General features: G+C 43.6%; 1 protein-coding gene across 4 annotated transcripts in view; it reads right to left on the reverse strand.

The window, feature by feature from the left end:
* The window catches only part of LOC147436397 (uncharacterized), an 85,694-nt gene that overhangs the window by 39,663 nt on the left and 25,620 nt on the right, over positions 1–20,411 (reverse strand). For all 4 annotated transcript variants that reach the window (XM_086489313.1, XM_086489311.1, XM_086489315.1 and 1 more), the window contains exons 2-4: positions 7,878–7,972; positions 7,635–7,785; positions 7,184–7,361 (exon numbers count right to left, since the gene is read on the reverse strand). In XM_086489313.1, the coding sequence (XP_086345439.1) occupies positions 7,184–7,361; positions 7,635–7,785; positions 7,878–7,972 (424 nt within the window). The remainder of the gene's footprint in view (positions 1–7,183; positions 7,362–7,634; positions 7,786–7,877; positions 7,973–20,411) is intronic.

The raw sequence follows: 20,411 nt of genomic DNA on the forward strand, positions 1-20,411 counted from the left end.
GCTATGCTTCAGAAGGAGTCATAGACTGCAAGGCTTTGGTAGGACACCTCTTAAGTACATAAGTAGCACACAAGACAACCTCAAGCCAAAACGAATGTGGAAAAGCTGAACTCTTGACCATACATCATGCCATCTCCGTAAGTGACCTGTTTTTTCTTTCAGTAACACCATTTTGTTGAGGTGCATACAAACTGTAGTCTATACATTGGTATTTTATCCCATGACTAGCCAGAAATGCATTAGATTCATGAGAGACATATACTCCCTCCTGGATTTGAACGAAGGGTGCCCACAGTACATTTAGAGACATTTTCAGCCATAACCACAAATTGCTTCAAACACGTAAACACTTTGGACTTAGCTTTAAGCGGATACATCCATGCATGCTTGGAGTAATCATCAATGAAAGTCACGAAGTACAAGTAATTACCCAAGGATGGAGTTTGTATAGGCCCACAAACATTACTATGTACAAGTTGTAACTTGCATGTGGCCCTTATTGAACCATTCTTTGGAAACTTTGAATGTTGCATCTTACCCAAAATACAGCCTTCACAAACATACTTTCAAGAGGCGGAAAAGAAGCAACGATATCAGATTTCTGCAAACGCAACAAATTGGCAAAATTTAGATTCCCAAATTTGGCATCTGAAACAGCCTTTGAATCCACAACTGTATTTGAAAAATTTTGCTCACACTTACCCTACAAAGTGAGCTTATACACAACCCACAACACAAAATGCTAGATGCAACAATTTGATTACCAAAACTAAGATCATGAATAGTACTTCTGCCATCCACAAATTTGACAACAAAATGAAGTCTTGCAAGTGTGAAGATGCAAACAAAAAGGTTCTTTTTGATCCCTGGTACATAAAGTGCATTAACAAGTATCAAAGAACTGCCATTCGCAGCAATTAGCACGCTCAAGTATTAGCAATTAGCAATTAGTTCTTTTTGATCCCGGGTACATCAAGTGCATTAACAAGTATCAAAGAACTGCCATTCGCAGCAATTAGCACGATCTTTCTAACTCCCTCGACCGGATAAGAGGCATGGTTAACACAAGTGACCGTATTCTCGTGAGGGACAGCCTGAGAGAGGCAAACAAATCACAATGCGAAGTGCTTTGTAGCACCACAATCAAAGTACCAAACATATGACTCTGCAACGACTGACATACATACAGAAGGTCATAAGTACACTCTGCACTGAATGCCCACTCTGCATCTACATCAACATCACAATCTCCATATCCACAAGATTCTACAATGGCAACACTAGTAGTAGATCCTGCCTCTTTCTTCTTGCCTTCTTTTGCCTTCAACATAAGGCATTGCTTTATCAAGTGATCATTAACCTTGCAATAATGTCAACGCATCTTCTTCTTGCCTTTTTCGCCAGAATTCCCAAACGCGTTGCTGCCAACAGAAGCACTAGACACAAATGATCTGCTACTCACAAAAGAACCACGCGAAATGACCACAGTGATATTACCACCTCTGTGAGCAACAACGAAAGCATGTTCAATTGCATGTTGTTTAGCCTTGTTCTTTCTTGAAAGTGACTCCTATAACAGCAATCTACATAATGCATCAAACTTAAAACTTGAGGGTTTTCTTGGGTCATATTACATAAGTCTCCAAGTACTAGCAAAAGTCTGGTAAAAGTCTAGCAACGCATTGAGAAGAGTCTGCACAAGTTCACCTGCAAGAATAAATTGCTCATTGATATCCTTGATAACAACAAAAAAAGAGTCCATATCATCTTCCTCTTGCATAATCTTCGACTCTAATTCTGTACGTAGCAATGCAATTTTAGCCTCATTGCAACTTGCATAAAGAACAACCAAAGTATCCCAAGCCTATTTTTGTTGATTTTGTTGAGCGAATATGAGGAGTAATAGTACGCTTCACAGATAAGTGTAATCAATGTATAAGCCTGCGCATCTCTTACATCCCAACAAGATTGCTAAGTTGTAGACCAACAACTCTAGCAGCAACATATCTGCTAAACCCTACAACATACTCAATACAGCCTCTGTCCATCACTGCCCTGTATAACATTCCAGACGCCCTTTGACACAAGAACATGTCATCATGTAAGCCCACATTGGGTAGTTATCCCAATATAATTCATCCTCAGCAGCAAACATCTTGAAAACATTTGTGTTGTTGTCAGTCATAGCGAGTGATTGCACATGATGTGAAAACTGCTCCGAAAGAGGAAAAATGAAGTAGGATAACGCGTGTTATGTAGCGCAACCTGAAGAGGATTGTAAGCGACGTGTTGCAGAAAATCGCACTGAAAAAAATTATGCAGAAAAGAACGAAATTGCTGGCGGAGTACTGCTTGTAGTAGAAATGAAGGCCAAAATGAGCCTAAATCAAATTTATGAGCACACCATGCTCAACGAGCTCTATTACTCGACCTGCTGACGCTCACCAAAGCTCACCCAATTTGAAGAAAGTGAGCAAGGGATGCTAGCAATGCTGGGGACTATGCCCGGGAGGATGTAACCTGCTGTGATGCCAATTGTTGAAATTAGGGTTGCAGGAATGCACACACAACTTCGAGAAGATGAAGAAGCTCAAGGCACACAATTGAGAGTGTTGCTTAGTGCGCAAATAGAAAGATAAGTTTGCCCTAGAGTGATGGATGTATATATAATGCACAAGGTAAGAAACCTCCTAGTGAGGGAAAAAGTGCTCTGGCAGTCCTAAGTGTGTTTACACACATCACTACCACATATATGATAATAGCTCACTGATCATCTCCAAATTTTAAATTGTTATCTCTAAGTTAGCTAAATTACATGGATTTGTAATCAGCCAAATTCCATGTTATTTCTAAGTCAACAAATTCCATAAGCCGTTATTCCATCTATTCCCACTCCCGTATGTGCTCACGTAATTCTTCCTTTGTGACCCTCTCACCTTGAGTCCTTGTATTTGGTATCACTCTTCCAATGATCTCTGTAACTCATTGCGTCATGAGATAAATTAGTTCTTATCAAATTCTCTAATGCTATTTCTCTGAATTTCCTGCACTATTGTGTTTTACAAGCGAATTCTCTGCACTTCTATGTTTACGCGTGTTTGGCATCATCTTGCCCATGTTTTCTCTGCAAATACTACAGCTTTTTCTCGATATACTCTACCAATACTCTCTTGTTGTGCATCACTCTCACTGTCTTCAACACCATTGTGCTCTCTTGTCTCACCCACTCTACCACTCGGTCACCCCTCTCTCATCCCTTGCCCCCTTGCCTCTCCTCAGCACCCTCTCGCCCTATCTACTCCCTTGCGCCCTCGCCTTCCCCTCTCTCACCCCCTCACACCCTCACCCTCTTGCCCCTGTCTACTCACTTGGCCTCCCCCTGGTCTCTCGCCCCTCTCTTGTCGTGCTCGACCCCTCGCCTTAGTCTTCTCTCGCCTCTGCTCGTCCTTGATCACCATAGATCCAGGCTGGATTGATTTTCCACGCTGGACTTTCTTTAAACGTGTAGTGACGTGCGCGAGGTGACCAGAGTTGGTCAAGGCGAATGCTAGCGAGCAGTCAAGGCGGACGTGGAGAGAGATGGCGAGGGTGAGCTGAGCGGTGAAGGAAATATGCGCGCTGGCAATTCCCTTTTGACAAAAAAGAGTCCTAGAGGAGACAAGGCAGCATCAGAAGAGTATGGAGCAGGCTTAGTTGGTTCCAAGCGTCCTTCTCTCAACGTTTTTTTCATCTTTAGCTTCCCTATTTGCATTGGTCACGGATGCCGCGCATAGAATCACAAAACAACACAAGAAAGTAGAATCACAAAACAACAGAAGAAAGGCAAACACAGGTTTGACAGCCGAACTATAAGCATACATTTTGGGATTTGCGATGTCTCTCTTATGTTGTGGTTAAGCTTTGTGGTAGACGTTGAACCAGGCAGGGTTCAAAACTGGATCTGAATGTATGCTACTATGGTATTCCTCACCAAGTGCCAGCTTACAATCATCTTAGTGCTCTTCAGTTGTGCAATTAGCTCTACCACCACCCTCCCGGACAGTGAGGGCAACCTATATAGCAAGGTTACAGTGTCACTTGCTTTGGACAGGCAGTTACAATTGGCCTTGGGTTCACATTGGGTGGACTCTCGCCTGGGCAGTGACACATGGTAGACAAAGGGAGTGGTGGTCTAGAGAACACCATGCCAGTTCACTGCCACCACAATTCGGAGATGGGCATAGCTTGACTATCAAATATATTTGTGGTAGCCATTGGCTACCTTTATGTTTGTATATATACCAAGTTCGTTTTGGGATATTTATGGATCGTATTCCTCATATGAATCATTGAGTCTAGAGTCTTGTTTTCAGTCTGTCACTTGCACGCATGCACTCTCCCTGCACATTTGGAGCCTCGACACCCCCATTGTCTCCCATTGTACCTGTGAGTCTTGGGCTTGGAGCTGAGTGTGCTGCCAGCCAGAGTCTATATTGCTCTATGAGTAAAGTTCAGCTTCCATTGCATTTGAAGTCTGTTGCGGTGTCATTTTGATTTTTGCTTTGTTGCATTGCTTTGCGGTCTTGTTCTATGTTTGCAGTGAGATTTCTTGCATATTGCACTCAGGAGCACCCACAGTAGAGAGCACGACAGAGATTTCTTGCTACAGAGACACGTTAATAAAGTGCAAGGCACAGCAAATTCCAAAATGAAATGACAACGGAAGTCACATGTAGAGAAAGAGAGATTAAGACTTAGCCAAACAAACCAAGGCAAACGTTGAAGAGAACACAAAATGAATTGAGGGGATGAAGCAGCATAAAGGGGTGATAAATAATACAGTGGAGGTGATGAATGCCACCCTCTGCTTGCACAGGACACGTGCCAGTTATTAGATAGGCAGAGAAAAATTCTCCCAAAATGAAGATACCAGAACTTGCAATTGGGTGATGCGTGGAGGATGGACAACCAAATGTACCACCACTGTTGCAACAGTTTCTCACTCAAGGCACTCATTGAAGAACATACTACTAAGCACAGATCACTCCTACGACATGCCAGTTGTACATTCCTCTTCATAGAGTAGCCTATAGCTCTAGAGTCATTCAGGAGCTTTCTCTTTGATTCTCAGCTAGGGACTCAGTTAGGATGATGCTTCACTTTTGTGATACTTGTCAGTAAGAGTTAACATCACAAGTTTTAACTTGGTTGGCCACTTTGGCTTTTTAGAGGTGTTAATATAATATATATATATATATATATATATCTTTCTTTCTAAGCAAGATTCCAGTTCATCATTCCCACAATAACCACTTCCCATTTGACTGCCGAATCCACAAAAAAAGGATGACAGAAGCAAGATGCATCATGCATGTGGCTAATTCTATTCAAACGAATACAAGCACTCAAATTCTAATCCAGGAAAAAGTCAATGCAAGCTGAAAGTCTTCTGACATCCTAACTTCAAGAAACTGCAGGCAGCAGGCAATCTTAATTTTTAAACTCCCTGGCAAGCAATGCGAAGATTATCTGGCCGATGGACAGGGCAACAACAATTGGTACAACATTAAACATCACAAAATCATGCTATTAACCTAATCCATGGTAGTTTTGAAAGTTATTGAAGTACAAAGGGGAGAAGGCATTAGCAGGTTGCTTTTCTCGGTGGTGACATTTAGATTCAACAAAACAGCAGGCCAAAGTTCATTTCTTCCAGCAAACAGGCCAAATACAGCCCCTACCTTTTTCTTGCTTCTATGCAAAAGGATAACAAAGACTCGACATGTGAACAATCTCGCATAGTCACCACCATACCATGTGAGATCTCCTCCTAGGCTAAGCAGTTTGTATCTTGTAAGGATATTGTAGTATTATAGCCATCTTTTGCCACTTCATTCTGCCATTCTATATGGCTAGCCCTTGGCTGGCCATACATGTGCATGACATTTTTCAAGCATTTGATCATCTCTAATTAGTTTAGAGCTATTCTACGCAGTTGTCTAGATGTAATTTGAGATGTGGACTCTCGTCCAGAAACATACGAAATCTCAACCCACAAATTGTGAGAAGGTTCAAAGAAACACAATAATTGCAAAAGCTTTGACTAGGGAAAACTATTGACAGGATCTGAATATTTTTTGTGGATAAACAAAGAAAATGAAACCACACCGTAAATAACAAAATAGAATCACGTATCAGTAAGAGACCGAAATCAAGCCTTCTAGCTCATCAAAAAACTATACATATCGAAGAAAAGCTTTCTTAATTTAAAATCACGTGAACACTCAACTCGAAAGTTAGTATTGATTTACATGAAGCACAAATATGATCAGAGCTCAGAATAGAGCACTTAATCTTACCAACAAAATGGTCATAAACTGCAGTGGAGACTTCATCTAATTGGTTTTCAAACCTGAGAATTTCCAACATTTTTTAAACAACAAGGACTCTTATATTATTGCACAGGCACATAAATAGCTATGCCCAATTTTTTCCCATAACATATGAGTGCAGTGGGTTACGCGAAAGTGCACATAAGCTAGAGCGTGAGGGCTGCAATTAAAAGGCCAGATATGTTTCATATTTTCAAAAAAATTCCTATGAACTTATTGTGCCTTGTTCTTGTGGGCATGAATAAATTCAGGACAATTTGATGTTTAAAATCTTGGACAAAATCGTGATAGAGTCCAAGAAGCTCTGTGCCAGAGGTTCAGATCAACAGACAAGACACTCGTAACATTTTAACGGTCCTTAAACCCTCACCTCTTGATGCTAGCAAAAGCATGCGACTAAGCAGTTCTTCAGAGTTTCTTTTGGCCAGTTCAAAGTGAGGACTAATAAATAACAGTGCTGCCTTGTTCCCTCATGCCTTACAAGCGCCTTACCAACACAAGGACAACACTGTGACTCGAACTTAAATTTCTCTGTTACCCAGCTATCCTTATAATGTTTGTTAGACTCTCTCCATTTAATCCTCGTGCCCTCAAACTTACCTGCTTCCAGACATCATCATTGTTCAATGACATCTTGCTTAAAGATTTTTATTTTCTTGACCTTTCAAACGGCCCTTCACGCTCTGCAATGAGAGGCCTATGCTTCCTTGGTTATCACCAGTCTTAATCATGACAGAAAATAACTTTCTAAGCTTTTGAAACGACCATATTGACGCGTGAAATTGTTGGCATTGTTGTTTATAACTACTTACTTCAATGCATCCTCAACCCCCCAATGCTTGGCCCGCATCAAATAGGCTGCACACAGCGTTGCAGATCTGCTGGCTCCAGCCCCACAGTGAATCAGAACCCTTTTCTGTGCGCTTTTAGCCCTTTCTACAAACTCGTATACTGGATCAAAGTATTGTGCAATGTTGGCAAACGGAGCATCTGACATTTGATGTCATTACAGTCAGTTTTTAGCACCTCACAGATGTAAAAGAGAGATGTGCATCAACACCACCAAACAGCATGATAACGATCCAACACTAATTCAAGCATAGAAAGATAGTATAACAAGCAACCAGCCAATGCTTCACAACCAAGCATGCAGAAATAAGTCAGTTTTCAATCACAATCGGCACCGTAAGCAAGCATATAGTGCCTCACATGCATTCAAGCACCAGATACTCATATCCAAAACAATACCAAATGTGAATATACCTTCTAATTCAAAGAAGGCATGCACAAATGACTTGGGAAGCTTGAGTGGCTCTGTATGTATAGTCACAACGTGACAAATTTGAAGCTCCTTCAAACGACTTTGAGATGCTGCATGGGACATATCACCCAGAAACAGCAATCTGGGGATAATCTGTACAACAATGGTTTGTTGATAAACATGATGAGAAAACCTTCCCAGAAATCAGAAGAAAGATAACTTTCAAACAAGGAACAGCAAATGACCTCCGTTGGATAGCTACCAATTCCAACTGATTTAGTTGACCTCGTGACCAAAAAAGGGTATGAACTTGCGAAAGAAGTAAAGGCATCCTCCTCACCTGTGAAACATACATGCAATTGCACCCATCATGTGGGTGCCAAACATCAACATTGTTCATGTAAGCAAGATCCAATCAACAAGCTTTAAATTTCATTGCAGATATCAGCTTATTTAATGCCAAAATGCACAATGTTGTCATGAGCATCTGTTCACATCTTGTTAAGAGATGTCTCAAGAAACGTATCAAGCTGCTTCATATGGTCGGCCTGTCTCCTCAAGCATTGCCCCTCTATCTACATTGCGTCTGTGTTTTTGCCTCTTCAACACTCGGTCACACATGCACACCACGCTCACATGTGCGCATTGATGCTTTTGCCTCTTGCTCGTTCGCTTGCTCACCTATGCCCTCTCTCCATCTCTCAAGTTTTCATTTGCAACAGCAAGCACGGATGGAGGACTCAGCAACGCCCTTCTCAAAGGAACTCTAGCGAAGCCCCCTCGACCAACCCCGCAGATTCCACCATTCGGCCTTCTCAATCTTTGGAGGAGAAAGCGAGCTTAGCAGTTGAGGTTGATCTGCCCCAGGCCACCTCCATTAGCTCCAAAATTACGAGCCCTCATCCTTGTCGAGGGGAAGCTCGAGATTTGCGGCAGGCTCACCTTCTTTGCCAAGCTGGTTAAGATCATTGATGTGCACAACCTTGGACACGGTTACTATCAAATTGAGTTTGCGGCCGCCTCTTCTTCATTGTGCCGCTCAATCACACATTCAATGCTGGCAACATGGGATTCGATCCGACTGTTGATGCTCCTACCAAGGAGGCGAACTCTCTTATTTCAGTCTGTTCCCTTGGCCTACATCACGAACATCTTGTTGGAGCTTTACGTTCGCCTTCCAAATGCTTTCACACCTACCTACGGCGTTTCTCACATGCACTCACGCCCTTCGTTGTGGCTTGGACACTCTTTCACCCTCGTGGTTGGTTTCTAGGCACATGTAGGAGGGTTTGCACTAGACATTTTGACCATTTTTGTTTTGCGGATTTTATATGTTGGGTATTTTTAGAGGTTTTGCATGACCCAGACGTTGACACACTATATCAGTGCTGCCAATGTCCACTCTCTAATCATCTTGTATCATACTACCTGTAGAGTTATTGAGTTGCCAGATTCACATCTCTCTCTCTCTCTCTCTCTCTCTCTCTCTCTCTCTCTCTCTCTCTCTCTCTCTCTCTCTCTCTCTCTCTCTCACATGGTACCGAGAGCTCGACTGATGCGCAGACTGCAGGAGATGGGGGTGCCCACAGTGTTGATTTGGGGGATTATGGCTTTATACAGATCAGTGATGGGACATGTACGCACCCCAGAGGGGATATCTGACTTAGTTCACTCCACTATCGGGGTGAAACAGGGTTGCCCATTGTCTCCTACTCTATTTGGTATGTATGTTGATGAGGTGTCTGATTACATTGACAGAGAGGGTGATAGAGGTGCCCAGCTGGCAGGGACGTGGATCCCATTGTTGTTATATGCTGATGATATTGTCTTGATCTCTGACTCACCAGAGGGTATGCAGCGACAGTTGGATGCATTACACAGTTTTGCAGAGGATAGTGGATTGTCTGTAAACCTTGGTAAAACCAAGGTCATGGTGTTTAACACCACACCGCAGTGGATCAGGAGATCGGCACCGACCTTCACGTATGGTCAAGAGATTGTGGAGTATACAGATGCATACACTTACCTTGGGATAGTCTTCACTGGGCCGAGGTTTTCTTTGGGGAGAGCAGCAAAGACTAGACTGACCAGAGCTTATGCGGCCTTGGGAGGCTTGGAGAGGATGTGTTCGCAGGTTCAGTTCCAGGAACCTCGGACAAAGTTATGGCTCTTTGATACTTTAGTAGCCTCAGCTATGATGTATGGGGTACAGGTATGGGGACCTTCTGTAGGCCAGGATGGTTGGAGAAGTATGGAGAGGCCCTTGGTATCTATGATCTCCCGATTGATTAGAGCCAAGGCCTCCGTACCTCACGCGATCATTCGAGCAGAGCTAGCTGCCCCCCCCATGGAGATTGAGGCGCTTACCAGATCAGTGTCCTTTGTGCACAGCCTATGGGATACTACTAGAGACAGATATGCTAGATTGGCCCTTGAGTCTTCCAGACAGTTAGCTCTACAGGGGGACACTTCATGCTGGTATGCACAGATGACTTCATGGTTTCAGACACATGGCTTCACCATGGACAGGTTGCCCCCTTTCCAGTATTCTCTTCAGGCACCCTCGCTGTCTCTTACACGGGTGGAGATCACTAGACTCATTCGTCAGGACCTGATCCAGCTCGACACCAGGAGGACATGGATAGAGCCGCCTCAGGAGTTGAGCACGAAGATGGCTTTCTATAGAGAGCATCTTCTCCACCTCACAGGAGATGGGTTTGTGATTCGACCCAGCTACATGGACACACATATGTCTCATGGTTTGCGTTGTGCCATTGGTCAGATACGCACATCCTCACATCAGCTCGAGATTGAGACCGGTAGATTCAGAGGGATACCAGCAGACAGCAGGATATGCCGATTATGCCAAAGAGAGCCAGAGACAGAGTTGCACTACATATGTCATTGCACAGTGTTCTATGAGATACGGGGGCGTTTCCACTGCTTATTCAGAGAGGGTTTTGGTCCTCTATCTAGGGTCATGAGTTATGAGGATCAGAGATGTCTTGGACTATATCTACTTGAGTTACACAGGTATAGAGACACTTTACTGGGGAGAGCTAGAGAGAGGCAGTCCCAGAGACACATTACAGATTTCTTTTCACTAGATATGGGACAGCCAGAGGAGCAGCCACCACTGCAGAGCTCGTCCCACACTCATTCGACCACTACTGGCACTCTCATCGACCGAGCATTGGAGCTACAGAGATACAGACGACCGCGACTGAGGAGAGGAGCTACACAGCATCGACGGAGACTACAACAGAAGATTCGAGCCATACTCTCTCGACATCCAGAGTGCAGATGAGGATGGATCCTCACCATTTCTTCCATCTTTCTTTCACACACTGTTACATCCAGTTTACCGGGTACCTATTGTATCAGCTGCTACACCCACGTAGTTTTAGATTGTAGTAGTAGTAGTAGTATTTTGTTCCACTTCTAGTTCTTTTCTAGTTCTTTTGTACCCAGACATGGTATTAGATTCACTATTTTGTAACTGATTGGTCTCATAGGTCATTTTGGCCTTTTGAAGACGTTAATATAACATTTCATTTCATTTCATTTCTCTCTCTCTAAGGATACACTCACACTGTGTTGCCTTAGCCCCCCACTCACTTCACCCCCTACCCATATCCTACACAAGCCCAGCTAGCTCCTTAGCTCACATCTAACAGCTTGGGATTGTATAGTATCTTTATTTTGTTACTCAAACTTTCTATCAGATCCACCCCATTCTAACTTTCTGGTCTCATAGGTCACTTTGGCCTTTTGAAGACGTTAATATAACATTTCATTCCTCTCTCTCTCTCTCTCTCTCTCTCTCTCTCTCTCTCTCTCTCTCTCTCTCTCTCTCTCTCTCTCTTCAGACATTGTAACAGATTCACCACTTTTGTATCAGTTTGGTCTCATAGGTCACTCTGGCCTTTTGAAGACGTTAATACAACATTTCATTTCATTTCATCTCTCTCTCTCTCTCTCTCTCTCTCTCTCTCTCACACACACACACACACAGTGCAGCCGTTTTTTGACCTAGTAGACAGCAGTCCACTCTTTTGATCATAACTTCTTCATCCGAACTCCGATTTGGGTGATCTATAGCCTCAATCGAAGAGCACGAAGTCCTCTACGCATTGATGTAAAGACAGAAATTTTCAGCGTTATGGAAGGCGTTTCTGTAGCAGCATTTCCGAAGTGAACAGATTCAACAAAATTGATTCTCATCTCCTATTTTACATACAATGTCTTCCGGCACTCGCAAGGGTTCTTCTTCTTCAACAAGGTCCACAACCATTGTGGAAAATGATCCAAAATCTCCTAAGTGTGGAGATAGCAACACAACCACCCAACCAACGACATAGGAAACCATGATCATGGCGTACTTGGTATCATTGCAAGAGACCGTAAACAAACAAGGCGAAGACTTACGAGCACTTGCAATGGAGAATGGCACACTAAGGGTACTTGTGGTTGAGAATGAGAATCTCAAGAGGACACTTGAGATGCAAACAACACGTTTGATGCAACTTGAAGAGGAAGTCAAGGAATGTAAACGCTCTCTTGTGGACTTGAATGCTTTGAAGGAGCGGATGAGCAAAGTAGAGCACGACCATGTATTGAAAGAGGAGAAATTTGACACTATGAGCCGGGATGTATGCGACATGAAAAATGTATGCACAAACAAGTCTTGGGCTGATGTATGTGGTAGCAATGTGGTTTCTAATTCCTCACTCATGCAAGCTATGGTTCAAACAAAGAATGTTGAGAATGTAGATGTGGAGGAGTTGAAGGAACGGGAGCGACGTTCCAAGAACATTGTTATTCGTGGAATTCCCGAAGAGAAGTTAGAGACACCTCCTTCTCTTGCCATTGTTATTGAAGATTTCTTCAAAACCCACTTTGGCATGTCCGGAGTTATGGTCTATGGAGCACATAGAGTGGGGAAGCAAGGAGCTCCTCGCTCGGGAGAACGGCCAATTGTATGCACCATGCCGGATGAGACCAAGCGAAAGATTATCCTTGATAATAGTTGGATCTATTTGAGGAATACAAAATGTTTTGTAGGTGAAGATCGCACTATTAAGCAACAAAATATGCGTCGCAAGGCATATGAGGAAAAGAATAATAAAAACAAGGAAATCTCTCATGAAGAAAATGTGCCCAAGGAGGAGGCAAGTCTCTCAAGCAAATAGGGATGCGTGACCTATGAGACCGAGTTACAATTGAAAATATGCTTTTGGAATTGTAATGGATACCCATGGAATGCGGGGGTTGGCATTGATGAACTAACAAGCAAAGCCGATGTTGTACTTCTTGTTGAAACTTGGGAGCATGATACACAAAGGATTAACGGCTTGGAGGATTACAATGTACATTCATTGATGTGGTCAAAGAATCTCAAGCAACGAAGAGGACAAGGAGGGTTAGCATGTATGGTTAAGAAAGGATTGGAAGATTTTGTATCAATTGTGAAAGATGACAAGTACAAACGTTATGTATGGCTGAAAATTATGACACCAAAAAGAGCACCCATTTTTGTAGCCGGTTGCTACATTCCTCATCATGGTTCTCCCTTTATGCTTGCATGGATAGAGATCAACCATTTTCTGATTTGGAAGAGGACATTGCTTATTTCAAAGGTGAAGGTGATGTTATTGTATTTGGGGATATGAATGCTCGCACAAAAACATTGCAACATGATACTCAACAATTTGATATGCCATACATTTCAAGGGAGTTGGAGGAAGTTTACTTGTATGATCGTACTTCAATGGATGAGAAAGAGCCGGATCACTATGGAAAGTTACTTTTACACATGTGTAATAGCACCGGTATGCTCATTGCCAATGGTGTATCTTTGTGGAGTGGAACCAATGGATTTACATGTAGAAGACATAATGGGGATAGTGTGATTGACTATATGCTACTCTCTGAAGCCATCATGTATCGCATAAAGAGTTTTATGTTTGGTCAATGGACCCCGGAATCCGACCATCGCACCTTATGTATTGACCTTTCATGTGGAGAAGCAACTAAGCATGATAATCTCAGCCAAAGGAAAGAGAAGTTATCACTATGTATGGATTTCAAACAGGCACTAATGTACATTGAAATGGTTGAGCAAAAATTATGGATGACAAAGCTTCAATGTGATGCACCATTGGAAACTAAATGGGAAGCTTTCAAGAAAGCTATTTGTTCTTGTGCGGAAGAATGCTTTGCCATAAAGAATCTCCATGGTATCAACAAAGATAGATCACACAAAAGGTGGTTTGATAAAGAATGTCAAGATGCTCGAAAGTCCTTGATAAAGCTTGATGCAACTATGGACAAAGACAACTATCAAAGTCATTTGCATACATACAAGGCATTGATTCAAAAGAAGAGAAGAAGATGGGAAGTAAAGCAACAAGAATTTCAAGTCCAAGAAAAGGCACATGTATGTGGAAGATTTTGGAGAAACTTGAGAGGCAAGGAGGTTGAGAATTTTGGTAACTTGAGTCTAGTGGATATGTACACACATTGTAGGCAATTATATGAGCAAGAAAATACTGAAAAAATACCATTTTATGGTTCACTCCCATGTATGCCGTCTTTTTTTACTATTGAGGATGTATGCGGTGGGCTTGAAAAGTTGGCCACTCGCAAAGCGGGAGATCTTCAAGGTATCAAGCCGGAGATGATCAAATGGACGGGAGATTTTACCCATGAGTGGATGTGTGATATGTTCAACCTTGCACTTCAACATGGTATGCCTTATGATTGGTGTACTAATTGGGTTAAGCCTTTGCATAAAGGAGGGGATGTAAAGAATGTAAGCAACTACCGGACTATAATGATTGGGTCTCTTATGGCAAAGTTATTTGGGTGCATAATGGAGATGAAATTGAGTGATTGGGCTGAAGAGAATGACAAGCGTGCAAAGGGACAAGCGGGTTTTCGTCGATGCCATAGCACCATTGATCATCTTGTCACTCTTCGTGTTCTCATGGAGGAAAGTCGGTTGAAAGGCAAGCGATTGTATTGTTGTTTTGTGGACTTTAAGAAAGCCTTTGATATGATTCCACGTAACAATTTGTGGAGAAGGATGGAAGAACTCCAAGTGCCAAATGAGTTTATGCTTGCGGTTTCTCGAATCTATGAGAAGGTGATTTGTCAATTGCGCATGGGAAGAGAAATTTCAAAAAATTTTGTAAGCACTATTGGGGTTAAACAAGGATGTCCATTGTCACCAACTCTCTTTGGTCTATGCATCGATCAATTGGAACAAATGGTACTTGACTTTATGCAAGAAGAAGGCATTGAAGAGGTCACTATTTGCAATGCGGTAATCATGCTTTTGTTGTATGCGGATGATGTAGTGCTTCTAGCACACTTTAGAAGATGCACAAAAGCTTATGGTTGTCCTTGAGAACTTTTGCTTGCATAGTGGGCTAATTGTAAATGAATCCAAAACAAAGGTTATGCTTGTGAAAACCAACCATAAGGAGAAGCCATGCATTGTGTACAACAACGAGACACTTGAAGTTGTTGAGAGCTTTAAGTACCTTGGCCTTGAGGTTCCATCCAATCACAAGTGGCATGAATGTGCTATGCGTCGTTTGGAAGCGGGAAAGAGAGCATATTATGCATTTGAGAACATGTGTAATGCGGGAAACATCAAGTGTTGGGTTCTCAAGAAGTATCTTTTTGATGCATTGGTGACACCGGTTCTTCTTTATGGAGTTGAAGTGTGGGGTGGGAGCATCTCAAAGTCTACTTGGAAAGAGTTTGAGAATGTCCAAAAGCGTTTTCTTACAAACTTTCTCCAAGTTAAGACACAAACACCATATATGCTCCTACTTCTTGAGTCGGGATCTCTTCCAATTGAGGTTATGGGCATGGAAAGGGTTGTGGAGTACATGATAAAGATGCGTCAAAACCCCTCACATCGACTTCCTACAATTGCATGGGAAGCAAGCAAAAAAGTTCAAAAACGCATAAAAGCAAGATCTTGAGCACGGGATGGATGCAAGACATAAAGAAGTGGTTTGGGAGATGGGATGCATTACACTTGCTACATGATGCTTCAATTGACTCTCAAGTGAATGAAGCTTTTCTACAACGCCAATGTATTACGGCTTGGGAGAAATCCGGTGGGTCACGCTTCATACATTACACCACCTATATTGCCCCCAACTACAAAACCATGTTCTTCGCTGAGAGAGGAAACCGTACTCACACTTACATGCTTGAGCCTATTCCCTTGTCCGCGATACGCACTATCGCAGCAATTCGGCTTAGCTCCCATTTCCTTCGATGCGAGATAGGGCGTTGGGGCAATGGAGAAGAGTCAAATCGATTGTGCACATTATGCTCACTGCAAGTTCGAGAGTCTGAGTACCACACACTACTAGAGTGCTCAGCTTTTGATCACATCCGAACTTGCTTCTCTCACATTTTCAGCCATAACTTAGACCTACACACTTTCCTCTCCCAGCCAAAGTGTGGGCTCTCCATTGCGACTCTCATCACTACAATTTTGGAGCATCGAGAGTCACTCATCAGCCATACACATACTACATCACATGTAACTTTGGTCCCATAGGTCATATTTGACCTCCGAGGACGATAATAAAATCTATCTATCTATCTCTCTCTCTCTCTCTCTCTCTCTCTCTCTCTCTCTCTCTCTCTCTCTCTCTCTCTCTCTCTCTCTCTCTCTCTCTCTCTCTCTCTCTCTCTCTCTCTCTCTGACTCTCTGATAGGCCGAGAGCAGAGGAGGTTTGGCCAGTTCTTGGTTGTGCTTTAGAGGTTCGAGAGCAGTTGTTACAGCCACGCCAGAGTCAGGATAGCAGGACACAGACTACCATCACACAGTTTTTCCGACGAGCAAGGCCAGACCCCCCCACACTACCTACACAGAGTAGAGGGCTTACCCTTCTGCAGGCAGAGTCTCAGAGGGCACGTCAGAGACCGAGGCTCCCAAGATACAGGACACATGGGTGTCACCAGAGGGAGATCTCGAGGATACTAACCTTACACCATCAGTATCTAGAGCAGAGTCATGTACCAGCACCAGGGGATCCAGCATTCCAAAGATACCTGAGCAGGCCACCACCAATGTACCACATTCTCTTCCCTACATATGTTGCTTGTTTTTAGATACCCTCCCTATTGCATAGTATAGGCTCATTTCAGTTTGTACCCTTTTTTATTTTCCGATGCCTAGAGCATCAACACATGTATATGATATTGTCTCATAGGTCGAGTTCGGCCTTTCGAAGACGTTAATAAAGCTTTCTTTCTTTCTCTCTCTCTCTCTCTCTCTCTCTCTCTCTCTCTCTCTCTCTCTCTCTCTCTCTCTCTCTCTCTCTCTCTCTCTCTCTCTCTCTCTCTCTCTCTCTCTCTCTCTCTCTCTCTCTCTCTGTGTGTGTGTGTGTGTGTGTGTGTGTGTGTGTGTGTGTGTGTGCGCACCATTACCTCTACAGAGGCTTGGGGCCAGTACGCATCATCTTTGTACTCTCTCTCTCTCTCTCTCTCTCTCTCTCTCTCTCTCTCTCTCTCTCTCTCTCTCTCTCTCTCTCTCTCTCTCTCTCTCTCTCTGTGTGTGTGTGTGTGTGTGTGTGTGTGTGTGTGCACCATTACCTCTACAGAGGCCTAGGGCCAGTACGCATCATCTTTGTACTCTCTCTCTCTCTCTCTCTCTCTCTCTCTCTCTCTCTCTCTCTCTCTCTCTCTCTCTCTCTCTCTCTCTCTCTCTCTCTCTATGTGTGCCATTACCTCTACAGAGGCTTGGGGCCAGTACGCATCATCTTTGTACACAGTTCCAGGACAGCCGCCCCTTACCAACCCCCCCCCCCCCATCCATGCCCACACATGTGCTTTTTTCACCACTGAGATGGTGAAGAAGGCCATTGACAGGATGAGGACTGGGAAAGTATATGATCATGATGGCTTAGTGGCCGAGCATTTCATGCATGTCAAAGATCTACTAGCAAAGCTTCTAGCATTTATGTTCAACCGTGTCATGTGCGAGGGCTTGCCTGATACTTGGAGCCTATCTATTGTTGTACCTATCTTCAAGTCAAGAGACCCCATGAAGCTTGGGAATTATCGCACTATCATGATTGGACATTGTCACGAGGACGTGGCAACTATTAACTATGTCACGAGGACGTGGCAATTGCTAACTTTAGTTGTTGGTTTCTTTCCAATGATTTTTGTTTGATTTTTGAGACCCTCTTTTTGAAGTTGCAAATGGTCGGACATTGTATGGCCAATGTGAATGGTAGTTTCACCTGCAAACGGGAAGTTGGTTGGCACTGGAACTCGTATAGTAAGAGGATGTCTAGGCTCAGTTCAAGATCACCCCCGTCACACCTAGCAAGTTGGTGGATACTAGGAAGTGACTCAATAAAGGCATAGTGCCAAAGGTGGGGTCACCGAGGGAAAGTACCCGACAGCTGGGCCACATTGCATTTTTGAATGCGGTACCATTGGGGATAGATGGTCAAATGACCAGTGGGAGTCCAACGGAAGCATCCCCTAAAATTTAGGGAGCTGCTATTTTGGACCATAAAATCTGTTCGCGTCATTACCTCCGGAATGACAAGGGGAACATTTTAGAACTCGGGCAACCAGTCAGGAGATTTTTAAGCGGAAAGCCCAAAACAGAAAATTGCCTGTAAATGTGCCAAGTGGCACCTTCTGGTGCACTTTCCTCATGCAGAAGAAGGGGCGCTTGATTTCTCGATGGGAGGGCTCATTTACAAGCTCTGGTCACAGGTTAAGAGCTATTGACTGCAAGCTTTCCCTCTCATGTACAGTGTAGTGCAAGACGTCATGTCCTGCACACCTTACACTGCTCTCTCTCTAACTCATGTACAGCTGTGTGGTCATATGCGTTTTTGTTGAGGCAAGAGCCTCTCTGAGCAGGAATAGGAGTAGCTAACTGCTGCTCCAAAAGCAGGCACTAGTGAGAGTAATAACCTCACCATACATGTGCCTTTTCAACGTTGGTTATGCGCTGAATTTGGACTGTTTTCGTTTGTGTCCATTGTACTCTCTCACTAAAGGAACGGAAGCCTCTCCCTTCCATAAGTAAAAGGAACCGTTGAGCACAGTTCGGAGCACTCATCTTGAGCAAAGTTCAACATTCACTTCCGCTACACCTTACACAGGAGTAGCTAACTGCTGCTCCAAAAGCAAGCACCGGTGAGGGTGATAACCTCACCGTACATGTGCGTTTTCAGTGCGGGTTATGCGCTGAATTTGGACTGTTTTTCAGCCATACGGATGCCAGAACCATTGGGAAAAGTGCCCCACTATTAGAGGACAGTTCAGGTGTCACAAACTGCTGATGTGTCAAAGCCCTGAAGAATGGAGCCAACTTGCAGAGGGGCCTATGAGGACCCCGTCCAATGGGGCCCCAGTGACATAAAGGAATTAAAAAGCACGACCCACACCTACACGCTAAGAATTACGCAAAAGCTGATGAGGTGGCAATTGTACGGACGCTCCGGATTTTCCGCTTGCATGATGATGTGGCACTGTACGGATTTCCGTGTTTTGCGTTGACTGCTAACGTGGCAGTTGTACGGAATTCCGTTATTTACGTAGGCAGCTTTTTTGGACCAGAAGCTTTTGAGTTTGAAGGCTTTTCGTGTAAACTGCTTTTGGGCCTAGGGCCTTTAAATATGAGGCCATGGGCTCATTCTCTAGCATGCTTCTTGGAGAAGATGCAGAGTGTTAGGTGCAGCGGAATGATTGTTTGCGCTTTGCTCAAGATGAGTGCTCCGAACTGTGCTCAAGGTTCCTTTTGTTCTTATGGAAGGTAGAGCCTTCCATTCTTAATGGAAAGTGCTATGATCACAAACAAAGTGAATGGACATTGTGCATGCAAGTGTATGAGACAGAGAGATAGAGAGAGAAGAGAGATACGACACCAGAGACGTTGTAAAACCCTCCTCCGAAGGCCCCACTCTCATCAGCGAGAGTGGTCTACTTATTGATTGCACAAAGTTGTACAATGACGATGCAATGGACTGATGCAACCGGGGACTATGCCGATGACGACGACGACTTTAGGGCTGAAATCTGTGGTCTTCTAACTGCTGTCCATAAACACGCTATGGCTGAAAATCTGGGACTGTTTTCGGTGGCTGAAAATGACTGTTTTGGCTGCGTTTTCAAGAGCTGAAAATGGGGGTCTTCTGCATGCATCTAGGGCTGAATCTGCTGCTGTCCAAGAAGGCTGAAAAAGGGTGGTGTTGGTGAAGACCAAAACGCTAGGGCTGTCTGTCTGTGGCGATCAAGCAAGGCTGGAAACAACAAGTGAGGGAAGTGTCTGCCGATGAAGAAAACGCTAGGCTTATGGGGGGTACTGCGGGGTTCCTGCTGAGAAGACGCTTGTTGAGCGGGAAGCTCCTGCTGCCTCTTCTGCCATTTAGTGCTAACTTGGGTTTGCTTATATATTAACTTAACAAAATTGCCCTACCTACTTTTGTTGGGAAGTCACTTAAAAATAATAAGTGAAAAATGTCAAAAATAGGAAAAATAGGCTAAATGCACTCGAAAATTCCCCTGACTGAATCTGATGGATTCTGAAGGGAATACTGATGATCATGATGTGTGCAACCAGAGGATATGCATCTACACTAAGTGACTGGGCATGCACGGTCTACGAATAGACTCACAAAAGTGCCAGATCACTTCTAATCTAGACTGACTTGACTGAACTAAACCCTGATCATGCTGTAGCTTGTCCACGGACTCATAGGGTTGGATGTGTCACGTGG

This window comes from Adiantum capillus-veneris, chromosome 18 (assembly GCF_014529385.1).
Source record: "Adiantum capillus-veneris isolate H3 chromosome 18, ASM1452938v2, whole genome shotgun sequence".
NCBI lineage: Eukaryota > Viridiplantae > Streptophyta > Polypodiopsida > Polypodiales > Pteridaceae > Adiantum > Adiantum capillus-veneris.